General features: G+C 38.6%; 9 protein-coding genes across 9 annotated transcripts; 5 read left to right on the top strand and 4 right to left on the bottom strand.

The window, feature by feature from the left end:
- Positions 1-295: 295 nt before the first annotated feature.
- GCK72_020704 (uncharacterized protein) lies at positions 296-1,640 on the top strand (the record flags this gene model as incomplete). Its single annotated transcript, XM_003097797.2, has 3 exons — positions 296-372; positions 650-1,346; positions 1,404-1,640. The coding sequence occupies 3 exons, from the start codon at positions 296-298 to the stop codon at positions 1,638-1,640; spliced, it is 1,011 nt and encodes a 336-aa protein (XP_003097845.2).
- A 304-nt stretch (positions 1,641-1,944) lies between these two features.
- On the top strand, positions 1,945-5,110 carry GCK72_020703 (uncharacterized protein; the record flags this gene model as incomplete). The annotated part of the gene is made up of 3 exons (XM_003097831.2): positions 1,945-2,021; positions 4,114-4,810; positions 4,868-5,110. The coding sequence occupies 3 exons, from the start codon at positions 1,945-1,947 to the stop codon at positions 5,108-5,110; spliced, it is 1,017 nt and encodes a 338-aa protein (XP_003097879.2).
- Positions 5,111-5,425: 315 nt separating this feature from the next.
- GCK72_020702 (uncharacterized protein) lies at positions 5,426-6,575 on the top strand (the record flags this gene model as incomplete). The annotated part of the gene is made up of 3 exons (XM_003097811.2): positions 5,426-5,502; positions 5,585-6,278; positions 6,336-6,575. 3 exons carry the CDS (start codon positions 5,426-5,428, stop codon positions 6,573-6,575), a joined length of 1,011 nt encoding a protein of 336 aa, XP_003097859.2.
- A 14-nt stretch (positions 6,576-6,589) lies between these two features.
- Positions 6,590-7,633, bottom strand: GCK72_020701 (uncharacterized protein; the record flags this gene model as incomplete). Its single annotated transcript, XM_053733748.1, has 3 exons — positions 6,590-6,799; positions 6,851-7,508; positions 7,554-7,633. The coding sequence occupies 3 exons, from the start codon at positions 7,631-7,633 to the stop codon at positions 6,590-6,592; spliced, it is 948 nt and encodes a 315-aa protein (XP_053582661.1).
- Positions 7,634-7,928: 295 nt separating this feature from the next.
- Positions 7,929-8,456, bottom strand: GCK72_020700 (uncharacterized protein; the record flags this gene model as incomplete). The annotated part of the gene is made up of 2 exons (XM_003097858.2): positions 7,929-8,096; positions 8,148-8,456. The coding sequence occupies 2 exons, from the start codon at positions 8,454-8,456 to the stop codon at positions 7,929-7,931; spliced, it is 477 nt and encodes a 158-aa protein (XP_003097906.2).
- Positions 8,457-8,707: 251 nt separating this feature from the next.
- GCK72_020699 (uncharacterized protein) lies at positions 8,708-9,186 on the top strand (the record flags this gene model as incomplete). Its single annotated transcript, XM_003097853.2, has 2 exons — positions 8,708-8,980; positions 9,025-9,186. 2 exons carry the CDS (start codon positions 8,708-8,710, stop codon positions 9,184-9,186), a joined length of 435 nt encoding a protein of 144 aa, XP_003097901.2.
- Positions 9,187-9,781: 595 nt separating this feature from the next.
- Positions 9,782-10,292, top strand: GCK72_020698 (uncharacterized protein; the record flags this gene model as incomplete). Its single annotated transcript, XM_003097824.2, has 2 exons — positions 9,782-10,054; positions 10,113-10,292. 2 exons carry the CDS (start codon positions 9,782-9,784, stop codon positions 10,290-10,292), a joined length of 453 nt encoding a protein of 150 aa, XP_003097872.2.
- A 521-nt stretch (positions 10,293-10,813) lies between these two features.
- Positions 10,814-11,278, bottom strand: GCK72_020697 (uncharacterized protein; the record flags this gene model as incomplete). Its single annotated transcript, XM_003097810.2, has 2 exons — positions 10,814-10,960; positions 11,006-11,278. The coding sequence occupies 2 exons, from the start codon at positions 11,276-11,278 to the stop codon at positions 10,814-10,816; spliced, it is 420 nt and encodes a 139-aa protein (XP_003097858.2).
- Positions 11,279-12,094: 816 nt separating this feature from the next.
- Positions 12,095-13,063, bottom strand: GCK72_020696 (uncharacterized protein; the record flags this gene model as incomplete). The annotated part of the gene is made up of 1 exon (XM_003097873.2): positions 12,095-13,063. One exon carries the CDS (start codon positions 13,061-13,063, stop codon positions 12,095-12,097), a length of 969 nt encoding a protein of 322 aa, XP_003097921.2.
- Positions 13,064-18,618: the final 5,555 nt, after the last annotated feature.

Here is an 18,618-nt window from a genome sequence, read left to right as displayed (position 1 = left end):
GCTACCTACGACGCAATCCGTAATTATTTTAAAAAATTTTCGGTTATCTGTGATGTTTCATCGATTTTCAACAAACCAGCATCGAAAAATTTTTGAAAAAATGGCCAAAAACACCTTTTTTATTGCTCCGGAGATTTTCCATGCTGAAGGTCTCAGTGGCCGAAGTCACAGATTTTTCTAGGCCACCATTGCCGGACCGAGATGCGTGCGCTGTCTCTCTTTCTTTCTCTACTGCCTCCATCTCTACAACCGCGTGTCTGTCAATAGCCTTTTTATTACATTTATATATAAAACTATGTCTCAACCGTCTCTACTCGATATGCCGGAGAATGTGATGCTGAAAATCACAGAAGCAGTTGGATTCCCTTCGATGTGAGTTTTGAGATGAAATCTATATTTCGTAATATTAAAAAAGTTATACTCGGTGTTCGTGGTCTTTTTTTTAATTAAATTTTTTCCAAAAACTGGGGTCGGCACCAATTTTTGTGTTGAATTTCTGCGGGGTCTGTCATAAGAATAAAAACTCAAAACCCGTAAACATCGTGAAACGAATTTTATTTGAAACCCGCTTAGGCTGACTCAGAGCCAACACGCGGTTTAGATATAAGAATGATAATAATCTTCATCGATTTTTGAAAAAAAATTTCAGTTTCACGCTTCGAAAAACCTGTCATAACTACCGTAACTTCATTGATGACAAGACTCCTAACAGCAATTTAACCGGTATCTTCATCCGTGTCAATACCAAAAGGATGTACTTGTATTACGAAATATCTGGAGAGAGACTGAGACAACAGATAGTTTACAACAAACACCCGGATGGATGTGTGGTCAATCATAATGCTCATGGAATGTTTCTACGAAACGAAAAATTTTTATTAGTATTCCTTAGAGATTTCGAGCTGATCATCAAGCATCAAAAGTCAGCACTTGAACAATTTCATTTCCATTCTGGCGGTATGGCAGACGATGAAGAGTTGCAGCAATATATTTCTTCAATTTTCGCGAAAACCATGAATATTCTGAAGTCCCGGCCACGCCCATTGAAAGTTAAAGAATTCAAAATTGACGATTGCGAGCAGGAGCATGTTATGTCAATTCTACCGTTTCTTGATGCAAATCTCTTGAAGAATATCTCAATGGATTTTGATTATGTAGCTTTTGTAGTGGATGAGACAGCTATGAAGCTCAATGAAATTATGTCGCTACCTCAATGGAAAAATGCCACAAATCTGGATATGTCTTATTTATATGTCACGGAGCCATTCCAAGCATTTTTCGGGTTCACAAGAGTTGTGATATGCAAGCAAACAGTGTCTGGAAACGACTTGCTTTCTGTCAAAGAGGTAAGAAATTGCTAGAAATGCGCTCTATCATCAATTCTTTCTAAATTAATATTTCAGAAATTCCTGTCGCCCAATAACCAAACCGAGGAGTTCAGTATCTTCTACCTTACCTTCGTCGATGGTCAAATATTGGGAGATAGCATCACAGATAACTGTGGGGACCAACACTGGTACTATCGAACCGAAAAGAATGAACAAATACTGAAGATTTCCAACATTATCTGGACTAAGACGGTTACTGTATCATTTGTTGAGAGATCGGATGTTCCGGAGAATGCGTTGGTGCTGGCTTAGTCAGACATCATCATTCAGAAATGTTTTCATGTTGTTGATTCAATTTATCACTTGATTGTGAGGTTGCTTGATTATTACTCATGAAACATAAAAGTATATACATCTTCTCTTCTAACTTTTTCAATGAATGATAATTCTTTATCTCGCAAGTCAACCAAGCCAAATAAACAAAGATAAGAAATCGAACATGTGCACTCTGTCTCTATTTTTCTAATCGATCTTGTGTGACAGTCAACAGAAATATACACATATGTTTCTTTTCTGGTGTTATGCTATTTTTATTTCATTGCAATTCTAAAAAGTTATGTCTCAACCATTTCTACTCGATATGCCGGAGAATGTAATGCTGAAAATCACGGAAGCAGTTGGATTCCCTTCGATGTGAGTTGGAAGATTTTGCAATACATTTTATAAACATTTAAGACATCAATCTTTACTAATAATATTGAGCAGATCTGTCCGTCTGTCCGTTTGTCGCCGACTCTAGCGCCCTCTGTACTGAACCGTTTTCAATGAAATTTACACAGATCGATTGGAAATTTGTCCCGGATGATGCCCGTCTATTTTTTTTAGTTAAAATAGTTCTAAATTAGGTCACTACGTGAGAAAAAGTGGTTTTCAAGCCTTTCAGTGGCTTTCATTTCCGAAATAGGGAAATAGGAGTTCACGGGGAAAATAGTTATAAAACTTTTTCATTCTTCAAATGAATTCATTTCTTCAAATTGTCAGGAAAAATGCGTGGGTTTTAAACAATTTTTTTGGTTCTATTCCAGGTTAGATATCCTTTGAAAACTCGAACGTTCCATGAAACACTTAAACGCCCTGTCATGCCCTAAATTTTTTCCGAAAGCTAAGGCTTCCTTTTAAGTGTTCAAACGTCCCAAAAACATTTAGTCGTCCCAAAAAACGCTTAAAAGTTCCATGAAATCTTTAGACGTGGTTTCCTTAAAACATAGACACACTGATGCTTGCTTGCACTTTTTTCCATAACTTTAAGCTAGATGTTGGATGTCTCTGTGTTAAGGAATCCACTACTTCCCGGGTGCTGAGCCATTATCATGTCAAGATTCAAGGACGTTTTTGTTTTTAGGCAATCACTACTTCCAGGTGTCACAGCAAGCTCTTGGTTTTGAAAGTTCAAGGGACGTCCAAATATTTTTTTAACGACTAATTGGTTAAATAAAATTTTGGGATTTCAAGGGACATCTAAACGGTTTTTGGACGTCTAAACATTTCTGAGCATTTTTGGGACCCCAAAGAACGTTTAAATGTTTTGAGGGACGTCTAAGTGTTTTAAAGGACGTTTAAGTGTTTTAAAGGACGTTTAAGTGTTTTAAGGGACGTTCGAGTTTTCAAAGGACATCTAAACTGGAATAGAATCTCTTTATTGACACCCTTTCAAAGTTGGACATTTTTAACTGAAAAACTATCAAAGTTGTTCGATTTATGGCCATTACTGTACTCCATTTTTACCGGCTGTCTAACTTTCACACTTAGAAATATGTAGAATAGCTTTGAAGTCTTTTAGAGAAAAAAAAATCAGAAAGCAGAACAGTTCAGATCAAACCAGACTGAAGAGAAGATTTTCGTGTATATGAGAAACAATCTTGAAAGATTTTGGAGAGGGAGGCGGCATCACTGCCGATCAGTCAAAAACTTAAAAGTAGTACTTTAGGTTAATTTTTTAAAGATGTGAATAGGAAAATTTTCAAATTTCTAAGCTTCAGTAAAAGAGTTGGTAAGGCTTTCTCAGTCTGAAGCCAAAAAAGTCATTTGCTGTGTTTAGTACAATTCATTCTGAGACTTCGGATGTCTCCATCATTAAAGAAGTTGCAATAGTCAGAAGCTTAATAGAAATAAATTGAATGAAAAAAACACTACTCAAAAAGTGGTGGTGATTTGTGAATAAGTAAATTTGTCGTTGATCAGTTACCTTGATAATTTCTAGGATGAGGATTTGTTAATACATGGTCTCAGTCTGCCATATTCAGAGAAGGGAGACAGCATTGTCGCCGAAGTTTGACATTAATATTTGAAAGATGACTCGCCTCTTGAGGAGGGAGAAAGGAGAGTTAAAAGTTCCTGTTCTTTTGAAATAGTATGTTAGATAAAGCAGAAAAAATGAATACAGTTTCGATTAGTGAATTGAAAACTGCTCATATTGAAATCCTTTTTTCCTCAGGATAGAAAAGTCACCGAGTAAATTTGTCGAAATCGTATCAGAAAAGCAGAGATGTTTTAATTGTTCTCTACCGGAACGGGCTGTTTAGCTAACAAAAACTACGGACAAGTGAAGAAAATTAATACGATCCAGGAGAAGGAGAAAATTCTGAGACTTCGATAGTTTGAACCATTTAAGAAGCGCCGCAGGCGCTGTAACACCCAGAAGGGTGGTGTAGAGAAGGAGGTTGAGCAGCCGTTAGGCTGCGTTAACCGACTGGTATTTTATATTAGAAATAAAGAAAGTTTTCAGACTTACCCTTCGAAAAGTTTGTCGTGACTATCGTAATTTCATCGATGACAAGACTCCAAACATCAATTTAACCCGTCTCTTTATCACTGTCAATCTCAAAAGAATTGAATTGTATTGCGGAACTTCTAAGAAAGACAAAGAGATATATTACGTCAAACACCCGGGTGGATTTGTGATCAATCATAATTTTGGACGTGATCATATCATGGAGAATGAGGAAATTTCATCAGTTTTCTTAAGAGACTTCGAGCTGATCATCAAGCATCAAAAGTCAGCACTTGAATACTTTCACTTTAATTCTGGAAGTATGACAAACGAAGAAGAGTTTCATCAGTTCATTTCTCCAATATTTTCGGAAACCATGAAGATTCTGAAGTCCCGGCCACGCCCATTGAAAGTCAAAGAATTCAAAATGAACGCTTTCCGAGAAGAGCATGTTATGTCAATTCTACCATTCCTAGATGCTAATCTCCTGACGAATATTTCAATGGACCATACAGATTATGGAGCTTTTGAAAAGAATGATACAGTTATGAAACTCAATAAAATTTTGGAGTTACCTCAATGGAAAAATGCCACAAATCTCGACATATCTCATTTGTATGTCACGGAACCAGTGGAAAAATTTTTGGGATTCACGAAGGTGACGATATGGAAGAAATCAGTGTCAGGGAACGACTTGCTTTCTATCAAAAAGGTAAGCCAGTGCTGCAAATGCGCTCTATTATTAATTCTTTCTCAATTTATATTTCAGAAATTTCTGTCGCCCAACAACCAAACCGAGGAGTTCAGTATCTTCTACCTTGACTTTGTCGATTGCCAAATATTAGGAGTTTCTATCATGGATTACTTAGGGGACCAACATTGGTACTACCGAACCAAAAACAATGAAAAAATACTGAAGATTTCCAAAATTATCTGGATTAACTATAAGACGCTCATTGTATCATTTATTGAGAGATCGGATGTTCCGAAGAGAGCAGTTGTGTTGGCTTAGTCGGACATTACCATACAGAAATATAATAATGTTGTTGCTCCTATCTATCACTTTTCAGAATGTGAGGTTGCTTGATTATAACTCATGAAACATGAAAGTATATACAACACCTCTTTTAACTTTATTAATGAATGATAATTCTTTATCTCGCAAGAAAACCGTCCAAACAAACGAAGATAAGAAATTGGGCATGTGCACTGTCTCTGTTTCTCTGATGCATCAATCTTGCGTGACAGTCAGCAGAAATATACTCAAATTTTACCTTTTCTCTTGTGTTAGCTGTTTTTATTACATTCCACTTTCTTCTAAAACGTTATGTCTCAACCGTCTCTACTCGAAATGCCTGAAAATGTGTTGCTGAAAATCACAGAAGCAGTTGGATTCCCTTCGATGTGAGTTGAAAGATTTCGCAACACATTTTTATAAACATTTAAGACATCAATATTTTATATTCGAAATGAAAAAAGTTTTCAGATTTACCCTTCGAAAAGTTTGCCGTGGCTATCGTAATTTCATTGATGACCAAATCCCAAGCATCAACCTTACCGATATCATAATCCATGTCCATCAACAAAAAATGTACTTGTATTACGACATTCCTTTGAACAAAAAACTGATACTTTACAAAAACCACCCGGCCGGATGTGTGGTCAATCACGAAGGTCGCGAATACGTTATGGAAAACGAAGAATTTTTATCAGTTTTCCTCAGAGACTTCGGGCTGATCATCACGCATCAAAAGTCAGCACTTGAACAATTTCATTTTGATTCTCGCAGTATGACAAACGATGAAGAGTTTCGTCAATACACATCTTCAATTTTCGCAAAAATCCAGAAGATTCTGAAGTCCCGACCACGCCCATTGAAAGTCAAGGAATTCGCCATGAGCATTTTCCGACAGGAGGATGTTATGTCTATTCTACCGTTTCTTGATGCGAATCCCTTGACGAGTATTTCAATGCTGCATCCCAACTATGGAGCGTTTTTAATGAAAGAGACGACGGTGGAGCTCAATGAAGTTGTGGCGTTGGCTCAATGGAGAAATGCCAAACATTTGAACATTTCTTATTTGTATGTCACGGAACCAGTGGAAAATTTGTTCGGATTCACGAAAAGTAGGATATGTATAAAAGTAGTGTCTGGAAACGACTTGTGTTTGATCAAAGAGGTAAGATACTGCTGGAAATGCGCTCTATTATCAAATTCTTCAAATTTATTATTTCAGAAATTCCTGTCTCCCGATAACCAAACCGAGGAATTTCTTATAAGCTATAAAGAACTTGTCGATACTCAGTTGTTGGGAGAATGTTATTCAACTGAACACGGGGACCAAACCTGGTACTACCGTACCGATCACTATAACAAAATATTGAAAATTTCCAAAATTAATTGGACTAAGATGATTACTGTATCATTTATTGAGAGATCGAATGTTCCTGAGTATGCATTGGTGTTGGTTCAGTAAAAATATAAAAATATTTATTGTCTCAAAAATAAAATCTTTGGTTTTTCACAGTTAACTACATGAGTTATTAAAAATTGAGAGTCTGGAAATTTCCAAGATTTGCATAATTCGCTGGACTGGGGCTCCCTAATCGGTGGTCCCATTGTATCAAAGAATTGTTGAATATCAGGGAACGAAGTGTAGTAAAGACGGAATTTTTTGAATGTAGGAGATTGAAGGAGGGTCTGGAAAAGAAGTATGGAATAAAAAAACAGGGTTTGTGGGCGGAGCGTTACCTCCTTCAAAAGTAGAACATCTTCTAAATCAACCAATTCCACGTCGATTGAACATTTCGAAAAATGAATAAATGATTGCAGACTGGCACTTGGGACATAGCAGTCCCAAATCGAGAGCTCTTTGATTTTACGCCAAATCTCTAGTTCTGCTAGCTCGTCGATTTCCAGGATTTCCATAGTTCTTATGGGTTGATCTGTTGACCCGAATAAATTGAGTTCCAAAAGAGAATCAGGATCCAAAAAAGGCAAAATCTTCATAACTTGGTCCGTGACTAGCGTCTCAACTTTCAGACGATGGTTCCTGGATTCCAGTACGGTTTTGAGAATGTCCAGCACATTATCGAAGTGGTTTGAATGTAATTTCAGCACTTTCAGAGTTGAACTTTGATGTTTTAAAATTGTCTCAAAATCTTTGAATGCTATTTTTAACACTATTTCTTCTCCCTTCAGAATCCTTGCAACGTCTTCATAAACCAATACACATTCTCCTCCATCTCGTGTTTGGTAGCATAGGAAAACATCCGCTTGGAGATTTTTATAGCAGAATTTCAAATCTCCAGATTCTAGAGCGCATACCGTAATCTCTTCTATTCTTGGGTCAGGTTTTTGGTCATCGATGAAATCTCGAAGGTCTCGACACACTTTTCGGAGGGTTTGACTACAAAAAAGTGATTTCGGTGAGAATAGCTCTAAAAAAACTTACACAGACTTGAAATCCAGCTTGTCGAGAATAATATTCATTACCAGTTCAGGAATATTCATCAGATAGGACTCAGAAACCATTTTTCGGGATTCAGAATTGTAACAGACAGGTAGTAGACTACTGTGTAAATCCGAGACTTTTAAAAGAGCAGGAGGATTATATTTGCTCAACGAATGACAAGTTTTTGTGGCAATTGTTTGACCGAGAGGGCTTTCCCGTGTTGCGATGACACCGCAGTTCAAAAAATATGTGACTCCCGTGTGCTTTGTGATCTCGTGAATTTTTGAAAGAGGCTGAGGAAGTGTCCTTATTTTGTTTTGCAAAGGAAATTCAAAACTTCAGATATCCAACCAATCTTTATTTCAAATTAGAATATTAATCATATATCACAACCCTAATCACACCCCAATCAACCAAACACTCAATCGCACACCACAACAGGCCAACCCAGCACATCGAAAACTCCCAATTCTTTTTCCCATCCGTTACTGGTTTTGGAGCTCCGAGTTGAGTAATCATCCATCCAGTTGGGCTGGCAGGGCTCTGAAAATGTTCAGTTAAAAGTTTCAGTTATCGGTTACATCGATGACATACCTTTGCCATGACCACCTTGCCTGGAATCTTCTCAGCAATTAAAACATTGGATTCAATTGCTCCGTTATTGTTGAACATCGCAGATTGGACAGTAATCGGAAGTCCTTGGAACTTTTCTATGAATTGCTCCACATTCTTCTGGTCATCAGCAGTGGTATTGAATAGTTGAAGGATGACATCTTTCTTCTTCGAGCTCACTGCATTCAAGAATTTTGTCACCTGATCATTGACAATTTCCATCGCAGATTTCTCCACTTCCCCTGAAACCACCATTCCGAGGAACGGGAAAAGAAGAATAGGAAGATGCATAACGAGAAATTTGGGGTGAGTGAGGAGAGGGACTCAGATATTTATAGTCTAGAATTTATTTGAAATAGCGTTGATTCGTCTTGCAGTCTTTTTTCCTACAGTAACCCTTCCACGGTATCCATTTCCAGCAGCACCACATGTAAATTTTAATGGGCAATAAAATCTAGACTATAAATATCTGAGTCCCTCTCACCACTCACCTCACATTTCTCGTGATGCATCTTCCTATTTTCCTTTTTCTTTTCCTCGGAATGGTGGTTTCGGGAGAAGCAAGGGAACATCCGATGGGAATCGTTGGTTATCAAGTAGCAAAGCTCTTGGATGCTATAACTTTGAAGAAGAAAGACGTCATCCTTCAACTATTCAATACCACTGCTGACGACCAGAAGAATGTGGACCAATTCATTGAAAAATTCCAAGGAATTGGGATTACTATCTTATCTGCGAAGTTCATCAACAACGGAAGAATTGAATCCGATGTTTTGATTTCTGGGAAGATTCCAGGCAAGATTTTTATGAGCAAGGTATGTAACCGATCCAATAGTTTTTTTAAACTGAACATTTTCAGAGCCCTGGGAGTTTAACTGGATGGAAAATCACTCAACTCGGAATTGAAAAACCAAAATCGGTTGGGAAAAGGCATTGGGAGTTCTCGATGTGCTATGTTGGACTTTTGTGGTGTGCGATTGAATCGGTGGTCGAATGGGGAAACCACATTCATGAACAATAATATGAACGTGGATAATTATAATTATGATTGTGATTTGAACAATGTTTCATGGGAATAAAGATTTGTTGGAAACCTGAAGTTTTGATTTACCTTTGCAAAAGAAAAATAAGGATGCTTTCTCCCAACGTTTTTTACGAGAGACAAACCGGATGGAAGATTCTATTATAAACCCATGGTCTACTTCTGGAAAGTGTTAAAGGCGCATCTAATTTATTGGGAAATTCGCGGAATAGTCTCATAGTTGATAAAGATCAAATGCTTTATTTTCGAGTTTTGCAGGTCTGAATAGAACCCTAAGCTATTCAATATTATTCTACTTTGCCGTTTGCACAGTCTCAAGATGCTTCAGTTTTGAAACGCACAGTTTTGAAATGTCCCAAAATCACAACCGTCGAATTCCCTTATCCAAATGCGTTGACACGTCTTGCAGTCTTTTTTCCTACAGTACCCCTTCCTCGGTGTTCATTTCCAGCAGCACCACATGCAAATTTTTATGGTCAATAAAATCTAGACTATAAATATCTGAGTCCCTCTCACCACTCACCTCACATTTCTCGTGATGCATCTTCCTATTTTACTATTTCTTTTCCTCGGAATGGTGGTTCCGGGGGAAGCGGAGAAATCTGCGATGGAAATTGTCAATGGTCAGGTGACAAATTTCTGGGATGCTATGAGCTCGAAAAAGAAAGACGTCATCCTTCAACTTTTCAATACCACTGCTGATGACCAGAAGAATGTGGACGAATTCATGGAAAAATTCCAAGGAATTGGGATTACTGTAGAATCTGCGATGTTCAACAATAACGGAGGGATAGAATCCAATGTTTTGATTGCTGAAAAGATTCCAGGGAAGGTGGTTATGAGCAAGGTATGTAATATATCCTACCGGAGAACAATTGTTTTTTTCAAAAACTGAAAATTTCCAGAATCCTGCCAGCCCAACTGGATGGAAGATTACTCAACTTGGAGTTCAAGAACCAGGATCGGTCGGGAAAAGGAAGTGGAGCAAGTTTTCAATGTGCTGGATTGGACTGTTCTGGTGTGCGATTGAGTTCTTGGTCGATTGGGGTGATGCAATGAATGGACGTTATTATCCACGTGGATAATTATAATTATGATTATAATTTGAGCAATGTTTCATTAGAATAAAGATTTGTTTGGAATCTGATGTTAGTAATTTCCAAAGAAAATCAGGATAAATATTGAATACTGAATAGCTTGCGATCTAACAATTTAATGTTCTACTCAAGCTGCTTTCATTCGTCCAACACTACAGTTTGTTTGCGAATTATTCCACCTAACAAACTCTCACATTTCAAATCAACTAGAATCTTCTCTCCGGTTCCCACATGGAAGAGTACTTTGGGGTGAGAAAAACTATTCCTTCCTGCATGAAAATTTAGGATAGAATTGCACCTTTCTTCCACAAAGCCATAGCCGAACAGAGTTTTGCGTCTCGACTCAGCCAACTTCCATTACAGAGTATTTTTCCGAAAATTTGAACACAGGACTCTTTGAGGGTCAAAGGAAAATCCAAACTTCAGGTTTCCAACAAATCTTTATTCCCATGAAATATTGCTCGAATCATAATTTTATTTATAATGATCCATGTTCATATCCATATCCATTATTGGCGATCACCCCACTCGGCCAGCACCTCAATTGCACACCAGAACAGTCCAACATAGCACAACGAGAACTTCTTTTTCCCAACCGATTTTGGTTTTTCAATTCCGAGTTGAGTAATCTTCCATCCAGTTAAGCTGTCAGGACTCTGAAAATGTTCAGTTTAAAAAAACTATTGGCATCGGTTACATACCTTGCTCATAACAATCTTGCCTGGAATCTTCCCAGAAATCAAAACATCGGATTCAATTCTTCCGTTGTTGATGAACTTCGCAGATAAGATAGTAATCCCAATTCCTTGGAATTTTTCAATGAATTGGTCCACATTCTTCTGGTCGTCAGCAGTGGTATTGAATAGTTGAAGGATGACGTCTTTCTTTTTAAAAGTTATAGCATCCAAGAGCTTTGCTACTTGATAACCAACAATGCCCATCGGATGTTCCCTTGCTTCCCCCGAAACCACCATTCCGAGGAAAAGAAAGAGAAAAATAGGAAGATGCATAACGAGAAATGTGAGGTGAGTGGGGAGAGGGACTCTGATATTTATAGTCTAGATTTTATTGGTCATTAAAATTTGCATTCGGTGCTGCTGGAAATGGAAGGGGTACTGTAGGAAAAAAGACTGCAAGACGTATCAACGCATTTGAATAAGGGAATTCGGCGGTTATGATTTTGGGACATTTCAAAACTGTGCGTTTCGAAACCGTGACCATGGAAACATCAAAAAATGTGTTTTTACTCATTTTTTCAAGTTTTTAAATAACGCGGTTTCGAAACGTCGAGTTTTGAGATGTTCAAGTTTTAAATTGTCCAGAATTTCAATTTTTGCACTTTTCAACTTTTTCTGAAAAAAAAAGAAAGAGACTTCTTTGATTTACGCCTAATTTCTAGAAAAATAAACTACTTTTTTGTACGACCTCTCCCTGGCTCAAAACTCCAGATCCCTCATTCAACCTGTTATAACTCGCCAGGGTGGACCCCCTCAAAAAAATTGTCAACTACAAAAATGAAGCCACTTTTTCGATCTATCCAAAATGTTAACATTCGAAAATTTTCGAATTTTTACAACAAAGATACGAATGTTTGAAGGTGACCCATACGCCATTCTGACTCATTGATGTGTTTATAGTGTGGTTTGTGGCTAGTGTTTGTCGAGGGCAAACATGTTATTAAAAAAAACAGGATTTGATAAATACAATTTTATTGCAACAAGAGATTAATACAGTAAGATCAGAATAAAAATGGAATGCACAATGAAAAAGTCAAAAAATGAAAAAGTCAATTAGAATGGTCCACATCTTCCGAATCCACCGAATCCACGATAATGTCCTCCGAATCCTTCAGGGCGTCCAAATCCATGATGACGTCCGTCGAAGCCGTGGTGTCCTGGGAATCCGTGATGACCTCCGAATCCTCCACGGTGGTGGTGATGTCCTCCAAATCCACGTGGATGCTCGAATCCAGAGAATCCGTGGTGCCCACCAAATCCTGGGTGTCCTCCTTCTCCGAAGCCACGTGGTCCTCCCTCGAATCCTTCAGGGCGTCCTCCGAAACCGTGATGTCCTCCGAAGCCTCCACGACGGCAGCCTCCGAATCCTCCACGATGGTGGTGACCTCCGAATCCTCCGAATCTTGGGAATCCACGTCTTCTGCATCCCTCCTCTCCATCCTCCAATCGTTGTCTCTTCTGGCACGGTGGCGCCGATGCGGATCGTCGTGGTTTGCCTCCAAAACAGTGACGACGTCCTCCTCCGAAGACGTGGCGTCTTCTGAATGCGGCTGGACCTCCGAAACCTTTGAATCCTCGTCTGCACGCTCCTTCTAGCGCCTTACGGCCACAGCGACGTTCGCGACGCTCACGACTGTGGCCACGGCTTCTGGGGCCACGGCTTCCGGCTCGTCGGCGTGGTGCCTCGTCTCCAGATGCCTCCATAACAACGATCTCTTCGTCATCGTCATCATCGGAATCCTCTGAATCATCCGAATCCTCAGAATCCGAATCCGCAATCGCATAAATCGAGATCGTCTCCTTCTCCTCCACCATTCGCATCATTCCACGCGTCTTCTGACCCAACGAGATCAGATTTCCACGTGGATTTCTCCAATAAATCACTTCGAGCGTGAGGCCGAGCTCGCCGAGTTTCATCTCCAAATTCTCCATGAGATTCTGGAGACTTGACGATTCGATGGAGAACTTCTCCGAGGCTCCAGGAGCCAAATAAAGCTTGAAATTAATAGTAGATGTAGTCATTTTCAGAATGAATTCTCTCTAGTGGAAAATCTCATTTTTATACTCGCCCAATAGGCCCCGCCCCCTCTAGTGACACTGAACTCTTTCAACTGTGCCAATTTTCGAAAAACGACGGCCTCTCTAACCGTCTGCGTCTCCCAGTGGCGCTGATCTTTTGATATTTCCCTTTAGTCTGAACCCAATGACGTCATGTTTTGAGACCTGGATCTATTTCATAAGAATATTCAAATGAAATAGATCAGGAGCAAGCTGGAATATTCTGGATATAGAAAATTGCTTCTGAAAACAAAGGGGAAAATGACGTTTTCGTGTTTTTCACTGACGCCTCCCCTCCCTTTCGCCGCTACATTCCCCCACTTTTATCATGACTCTCACCCTCCTGGTAGAATCGTGCTTCCGTGGCGCAATAGGCAGCGCGTTCGGCTGTTAACCGAAAGGTTGGTGGTTCGAGCCCACCCGGGAGCGAAAGTTTTTTGCGAAATTTTAAAATAGAAGAAAATGCAGAAAATGAAAGAACAAGGAAAGAGGAGCCTAGAAAATTAACAAAACTTTCAAGTTCTTAACTTCATTCAACATTTAACAAAAAAGTCACCAAGAAAAATGCTCTAAACAGGGATTCAACTAAAAAATAACAATTTGACAACAAAAAATAGCTCAAAAAGTGAATAAATTGTTTTAAAAAATGGTTAAAATGTGGATTTAACAAGAAAAATTGATAATGATTTCACTCTTCGTCCTCGTCATCGGAGATCACGATTTTTCGGCGTTTCGCGTTGAGCTTCTGGCGCTCGATTTGGCGTTTTCGAGATGGTCCGTTTTCCTGAAAAAAATTGGATTTTCGTTAGGAAAATTGGATGAAAAGGAGTTGGTGGCCTAGAATTTGATCGGGTTGATTTCTAGGTCATCAAGCCAAAATTCAGGTATTTTCAGGCTGTTAAGGCGTGTAATCTCCTTATTTAGAACGACAATGGCCTAGAAATCTTCAAGAGCAAAAGCTAGGCCAGCTATTTGACCATAGAAATTTTAGGCATTTCAGGCTGTTTTTGAGATAATTTTTGGCTGTTTTTAAGCCTTTCGAGGCGTGCTTTGGCGTTTTCAGGTCTTTTAGGCCACTTCAGGCGTTTTTAGGCTGTTTTTAAGCCTTTTTAGCTGTGTTTAGGAGTTTTCAGACTTTTAAGGCGTTTTCAGGCTATTTCAGGCGATTTTTAAGCTTCTTTTATGGCCTATTTAGGCCATTTTAGGAGTTTTTAGGCTGTTTCTTGAGATATGTTTAGGCGTTTTAAGGCTGGTTTTAGAGATATTTTTAGGCTGGTTAGGTTGTTTTTGGCGTTTTTAGGCTGTTTTTAGAGATATTTTTAGGCGTTTTAGGTTGTTTTAGGCGTTTTCAGGCTATCTTAGGCGTTTTAGGTCGTTTCTTGAGATATGTTTAGGCGTTTTTAGGCTGTTTTTAGAGATATTTTTAGGCGTTTTAGGTTGTTTCAGGCCTTGTTTGCCGTTTATAGACCTTTTTTGGCGTTTTCAGGCTGTTTTCAGGCGTTTTTAGGCGTTTTCAGGCTTTTTTAGAGATATTTTTAGGCGAGTTCAGGATGTTTCTAGAGCTAATTTTAGGCGATTTCAGGCGTTTTCAGGCTATTTTAGGCGTTTTTCAAGCGTTTTCAGCGCCCTAAACTCACAAAAAGTCTCTCATCATCCGAATCGTCCAAACTCTCTAACTCATCTCCCTCCTCCTCCTCCTCTTCATCTTCAACCGATTCCTCTCCATCCGACTCGATCGCCTCATCATCTATCATTCCATGACGATTTCCTTCGTCCTCATCTTCACCGTCTTCTGATAGTTTATCCCAATCGACGACGTCTTCATGATCTTCTTCTTCCTCATTCTGATTCTCTTTATCCTCGTCTTCATCACCATCTGATTCATCTGAAAACGCGGCGACCTGATTCCGTTTCTTCTGCCATTTCGAATGTCGACGATCGCTTTCTTTCTCGAGTTTTCGTTCCAGATCATCGAGCTCGTCCTCTTCCGATTCGTAGACGATTGTGGTGTTCTCCAGACCGATGTCCCCTTCGTCTTCTTCATCGTCACATTCTTCGTCGTCGGTTACTATCCAGTCGTTGTCCTGAAATTTTCAGAAAAATTGAATTTTGGGGTCAGTTACCCGGGTCTTGATAAGTATGCTTTAGTTAACGAATTTTAGGCTATTCAGGCTCATTCTAGACGTTTTCAGGCTCATTCTAGGTGTTTTCAGGCTCATTTTAGGCGTTTTCAGGCTCATTCTAGACGATTTCAGGCTCATTCTAGGTGTTTTCAGGCTCATTTTAGGCGTTTTCAGGCTCATTCAAGACGTTTTCAGGCCAGAGGTGGGCGCCGATTGAAATTTGCCGGCGGCGGTCCGCCGGCGGAAAAAATTAGGCGAGAGAGCGCGCGGCACCACTGCCGACCGCGAGAGACGCAGAGAAATTTTCCGGTGGCGGCGAAATTTTCCGCTGCCGATCGAAGACGATCTTCATTCTCGCCCACCACTGTTTCAGGCTTATTCTAGGAGCTTTCAGGTTGATTTTAGGCGTTTTCAGCCTCATTTTAGGCGTTTTCAGGTTCATTTTAGACGCTTTCAGACTCATTTTAGACGTTTTCAGGTTCATTTTAGGCGTTTTCAGCTCGTTGCAAATATGCCGAAAAATGAACGATATTCAAGTCTGTACGGATATCCGAGTGTCCGGATGTCTTCATTTCCACGTCTTCTGTTCTTTTTCCGGCAAAAATCATCAAAAAAGACAAAAACAAAAAATTTTCTGATTTGTTGTGTGATTTTTATGTGATTTGTGTCTTGTGATTTCTGTTTTTCTTTCCTTTCCGATAGAATTCAGAAATCTTTTTTTTCAATTTCGCAGTGTTTTGTATTGTTTAAAAGAAACTGAGACGTTTCGAAGCTAAAAATATTGTAAAATCGAAAAAAAAAATTCCGATTTTCAGCTCCGAATCTGAAAATCTGAGTTTTTGAACTGGCTTTCAGTCGAAAAACCAGATTTTTCAGCGATTTTCTACTTGAAAACTGAGCTGAGCAGAAAATTGCAAGTTTTGATGGATTTTCAGCCAAAATAACAAGATTTTCAGCTCCTTTATGTGGAGATAATTTTTTGAGTGCTTTTAAGTAAATTTTACCAATAAATGAGCGTTTTCGGATTATTTTTCACCCAAAATCGCAGTTTCTTGCCATCCAAAGGTCAAAATTGCGTTTTCCAGATGATTTAACCTTCCAGATATGAAAATCTGAGCTTTTGAACTGGTTTTCAGTGAAAAAACAAGATTTTTCAGCGATTTTTTTCTAGAAAACCAAAATTTCCATATTCTCGTCATTTCGAAACTGCTTCATTTCAAAAACCAACAAAATTGGTCAAAAACTCAAAAAGATACAGATTTTCAATTTTTACTACAGTAACCCGAGACCGTTTTCGTGGTGAGACCCATCTCTTGCTTTTCTGGTTTCAAAAATGAACATTTTTCAAATTTTGACTCAAAGCTCGTTAGAATATTTCAAAAAATCTGTAACTTTGTTATTTTCCAATAGTTTTTCGTGATTTTTGGCTCAAAATGTGCAGAATTTTTGGGATTTTGTTTCTGAATATTCTTACCTCCAACATTTCCACGTCTCCATCCATCACAGTCTCCTCCAGCTCCTCTATAACTCTCTCCTCCTCTTCCTCTGTCAAATCGCGCGGCTCCTCTCCTCTACACACAAAATTCATTGAATTTCGTGGCAATCTTCCCGTAGAAATTTTACATTTTTCCATATTAAACTCGTATTTTCTCGCGAGTTTCGCAATTTTTTGCGGCCATTGTGGTGAGGAAAGCGATTTTTCAGTGAGAAGAATTTTGAAGAGATCCGTGGAGAGTGAGATTTCGGTGGCTTGAGGGAAGAGCTCGGCGATTCGAGTCATCAGACGTTTCGCCGCCTCTTTTTCAGTGAATTTCAATGGAGCGTAGATGCTGACACGACGGAGGTGTGGGCCGAGATGGTCGCCGATTTTGTGAACAAGTTTCTAGAAAAAATTTTGGTTTTTTTTAGAAAAAAAGTAAAAAAACACGGTCTCCCACAGTGTGAAAAAGAACTACAAGAAACGTGAAGTCGATTTTTTCACGTTTTTATTCATTTCTTTTATTTTTTGCACTAAAAATTCAGTATTTTTAGGTTTTCAGACGTCGCAATGGATGAAAAAAGTGTCACATCCATCAGAATTGTGTAAAATAAAATTCTCTATCGAATAAGCCAAAAAACGTGAAATTTGGTAAGAAATTGACGTTTGAGATTTTCAGCAATTTCAGCCAATACTTTTTTTCAAAAAAAAAATCACAAGACTCAGAGCGAGCGTACATTTTCAGCAATTTTTGCTCGAAAATTTTTTTGTCTAAAAAGATATACTCACTTTTCTGAAAATCCGTTTTTCTGTATCAAAAAAGTCAATTTCCTGCCAAAATTCACGTTTTTTGGCTCATTCGATAGAGAATTTAATTTTACACAATTCTGATGGATGGGACCTTTTTTCATCCATTGCGACGTCTGAAAATCTTAAAAAAAATACTGCATTTTCAATGCAAAAAAATAATAGAATTGAATCACGTTTCTTGTAGTTCTTTTTCGCAGTGAAAATTGAAAATTCCCGTCAGATACCTCAAAACACTTGACACCTAAAATCTGAATATGAAATTCGACGAGTTCTGGAAAATCGTTGAACGATCCCAATTTCTCAATGAAATCCATAACCGATGGCATCACTTTCAGTCCAGTTTCAGCAGGAAGATTCAGCGAAATCGAGCAAGATTCGAGACTTGGAGGCAGTTGACGATCCAAATCAATCAATCCGCACAATCCTTCACTATGCAATTCGAATCGAGTATATTGAGCGTCGATGAGCGGACGTCTTCTCGAGGATTTCTCTTTTTTCGTCTCCATACTCCACGATGACGTCATCTGAGCATGGAAAATGCATTTGAAGAGGAGAGAAACGGTGCGAAGATCTGGCAGTTGATTGACACGATTCATGAGATTTGGTAAGTAGTAATCGAGTCCGACGGCTGGCATTGTGTGTAGATTCATCTGGAAAAGCGGAAATTTTGACCAATTTTCAAAAACAAAAAAAAAATTCAAAAATACACAATTTTCAGCGAATTTTCGCAACTTATCTAAAACTTTCACAATTGAATACTGAATTTCCAACAAAAATCAGCTAGTTTTTGACTACTTTTAATGGTGGAAAAACTCGAAACATCACTTTTTTTTAAATTCGTCTAAAATCATGAAAAATCAGGACTCGGAGGTTTTTTTTTTCCAGTTTTTGCCTAATTTCATCGAAATTTTTGAGCGATTTTCAGTGGAAAATGCTTAAAATACTCAATTTCAAGCGAATTTTCAAAATTAAAAAAAATCAGGTTTCGGAGACTTTTTCCAGTTTTCGCCTAATTTCGTCAAAATTTTCTTATTTTTGAGTGATATTCAGTCGAAAAAGTTGAAAAATACGCAATTTTCAGCGAATTTTATTAATTTTTCGACGGATTC

The sequence above is a fragment of the Caenorhabditis remanei genome, chromosome V, assembly GCF_010183535.1.
Source record: "Caenorhabditis remanei strain PX506 chromosome V, whole genome shotgun sequence".
Taxonomy (NCBI): Eukaryota; Metazoa; Nematoda; class Chromadorea; order Rhabditida; family Rhabditidae; genus Caenorhabditis; species Caenorhabditis remanei.
This window is presented reverse-complemented; position numbering and strand designations above follow the sequence as displayed.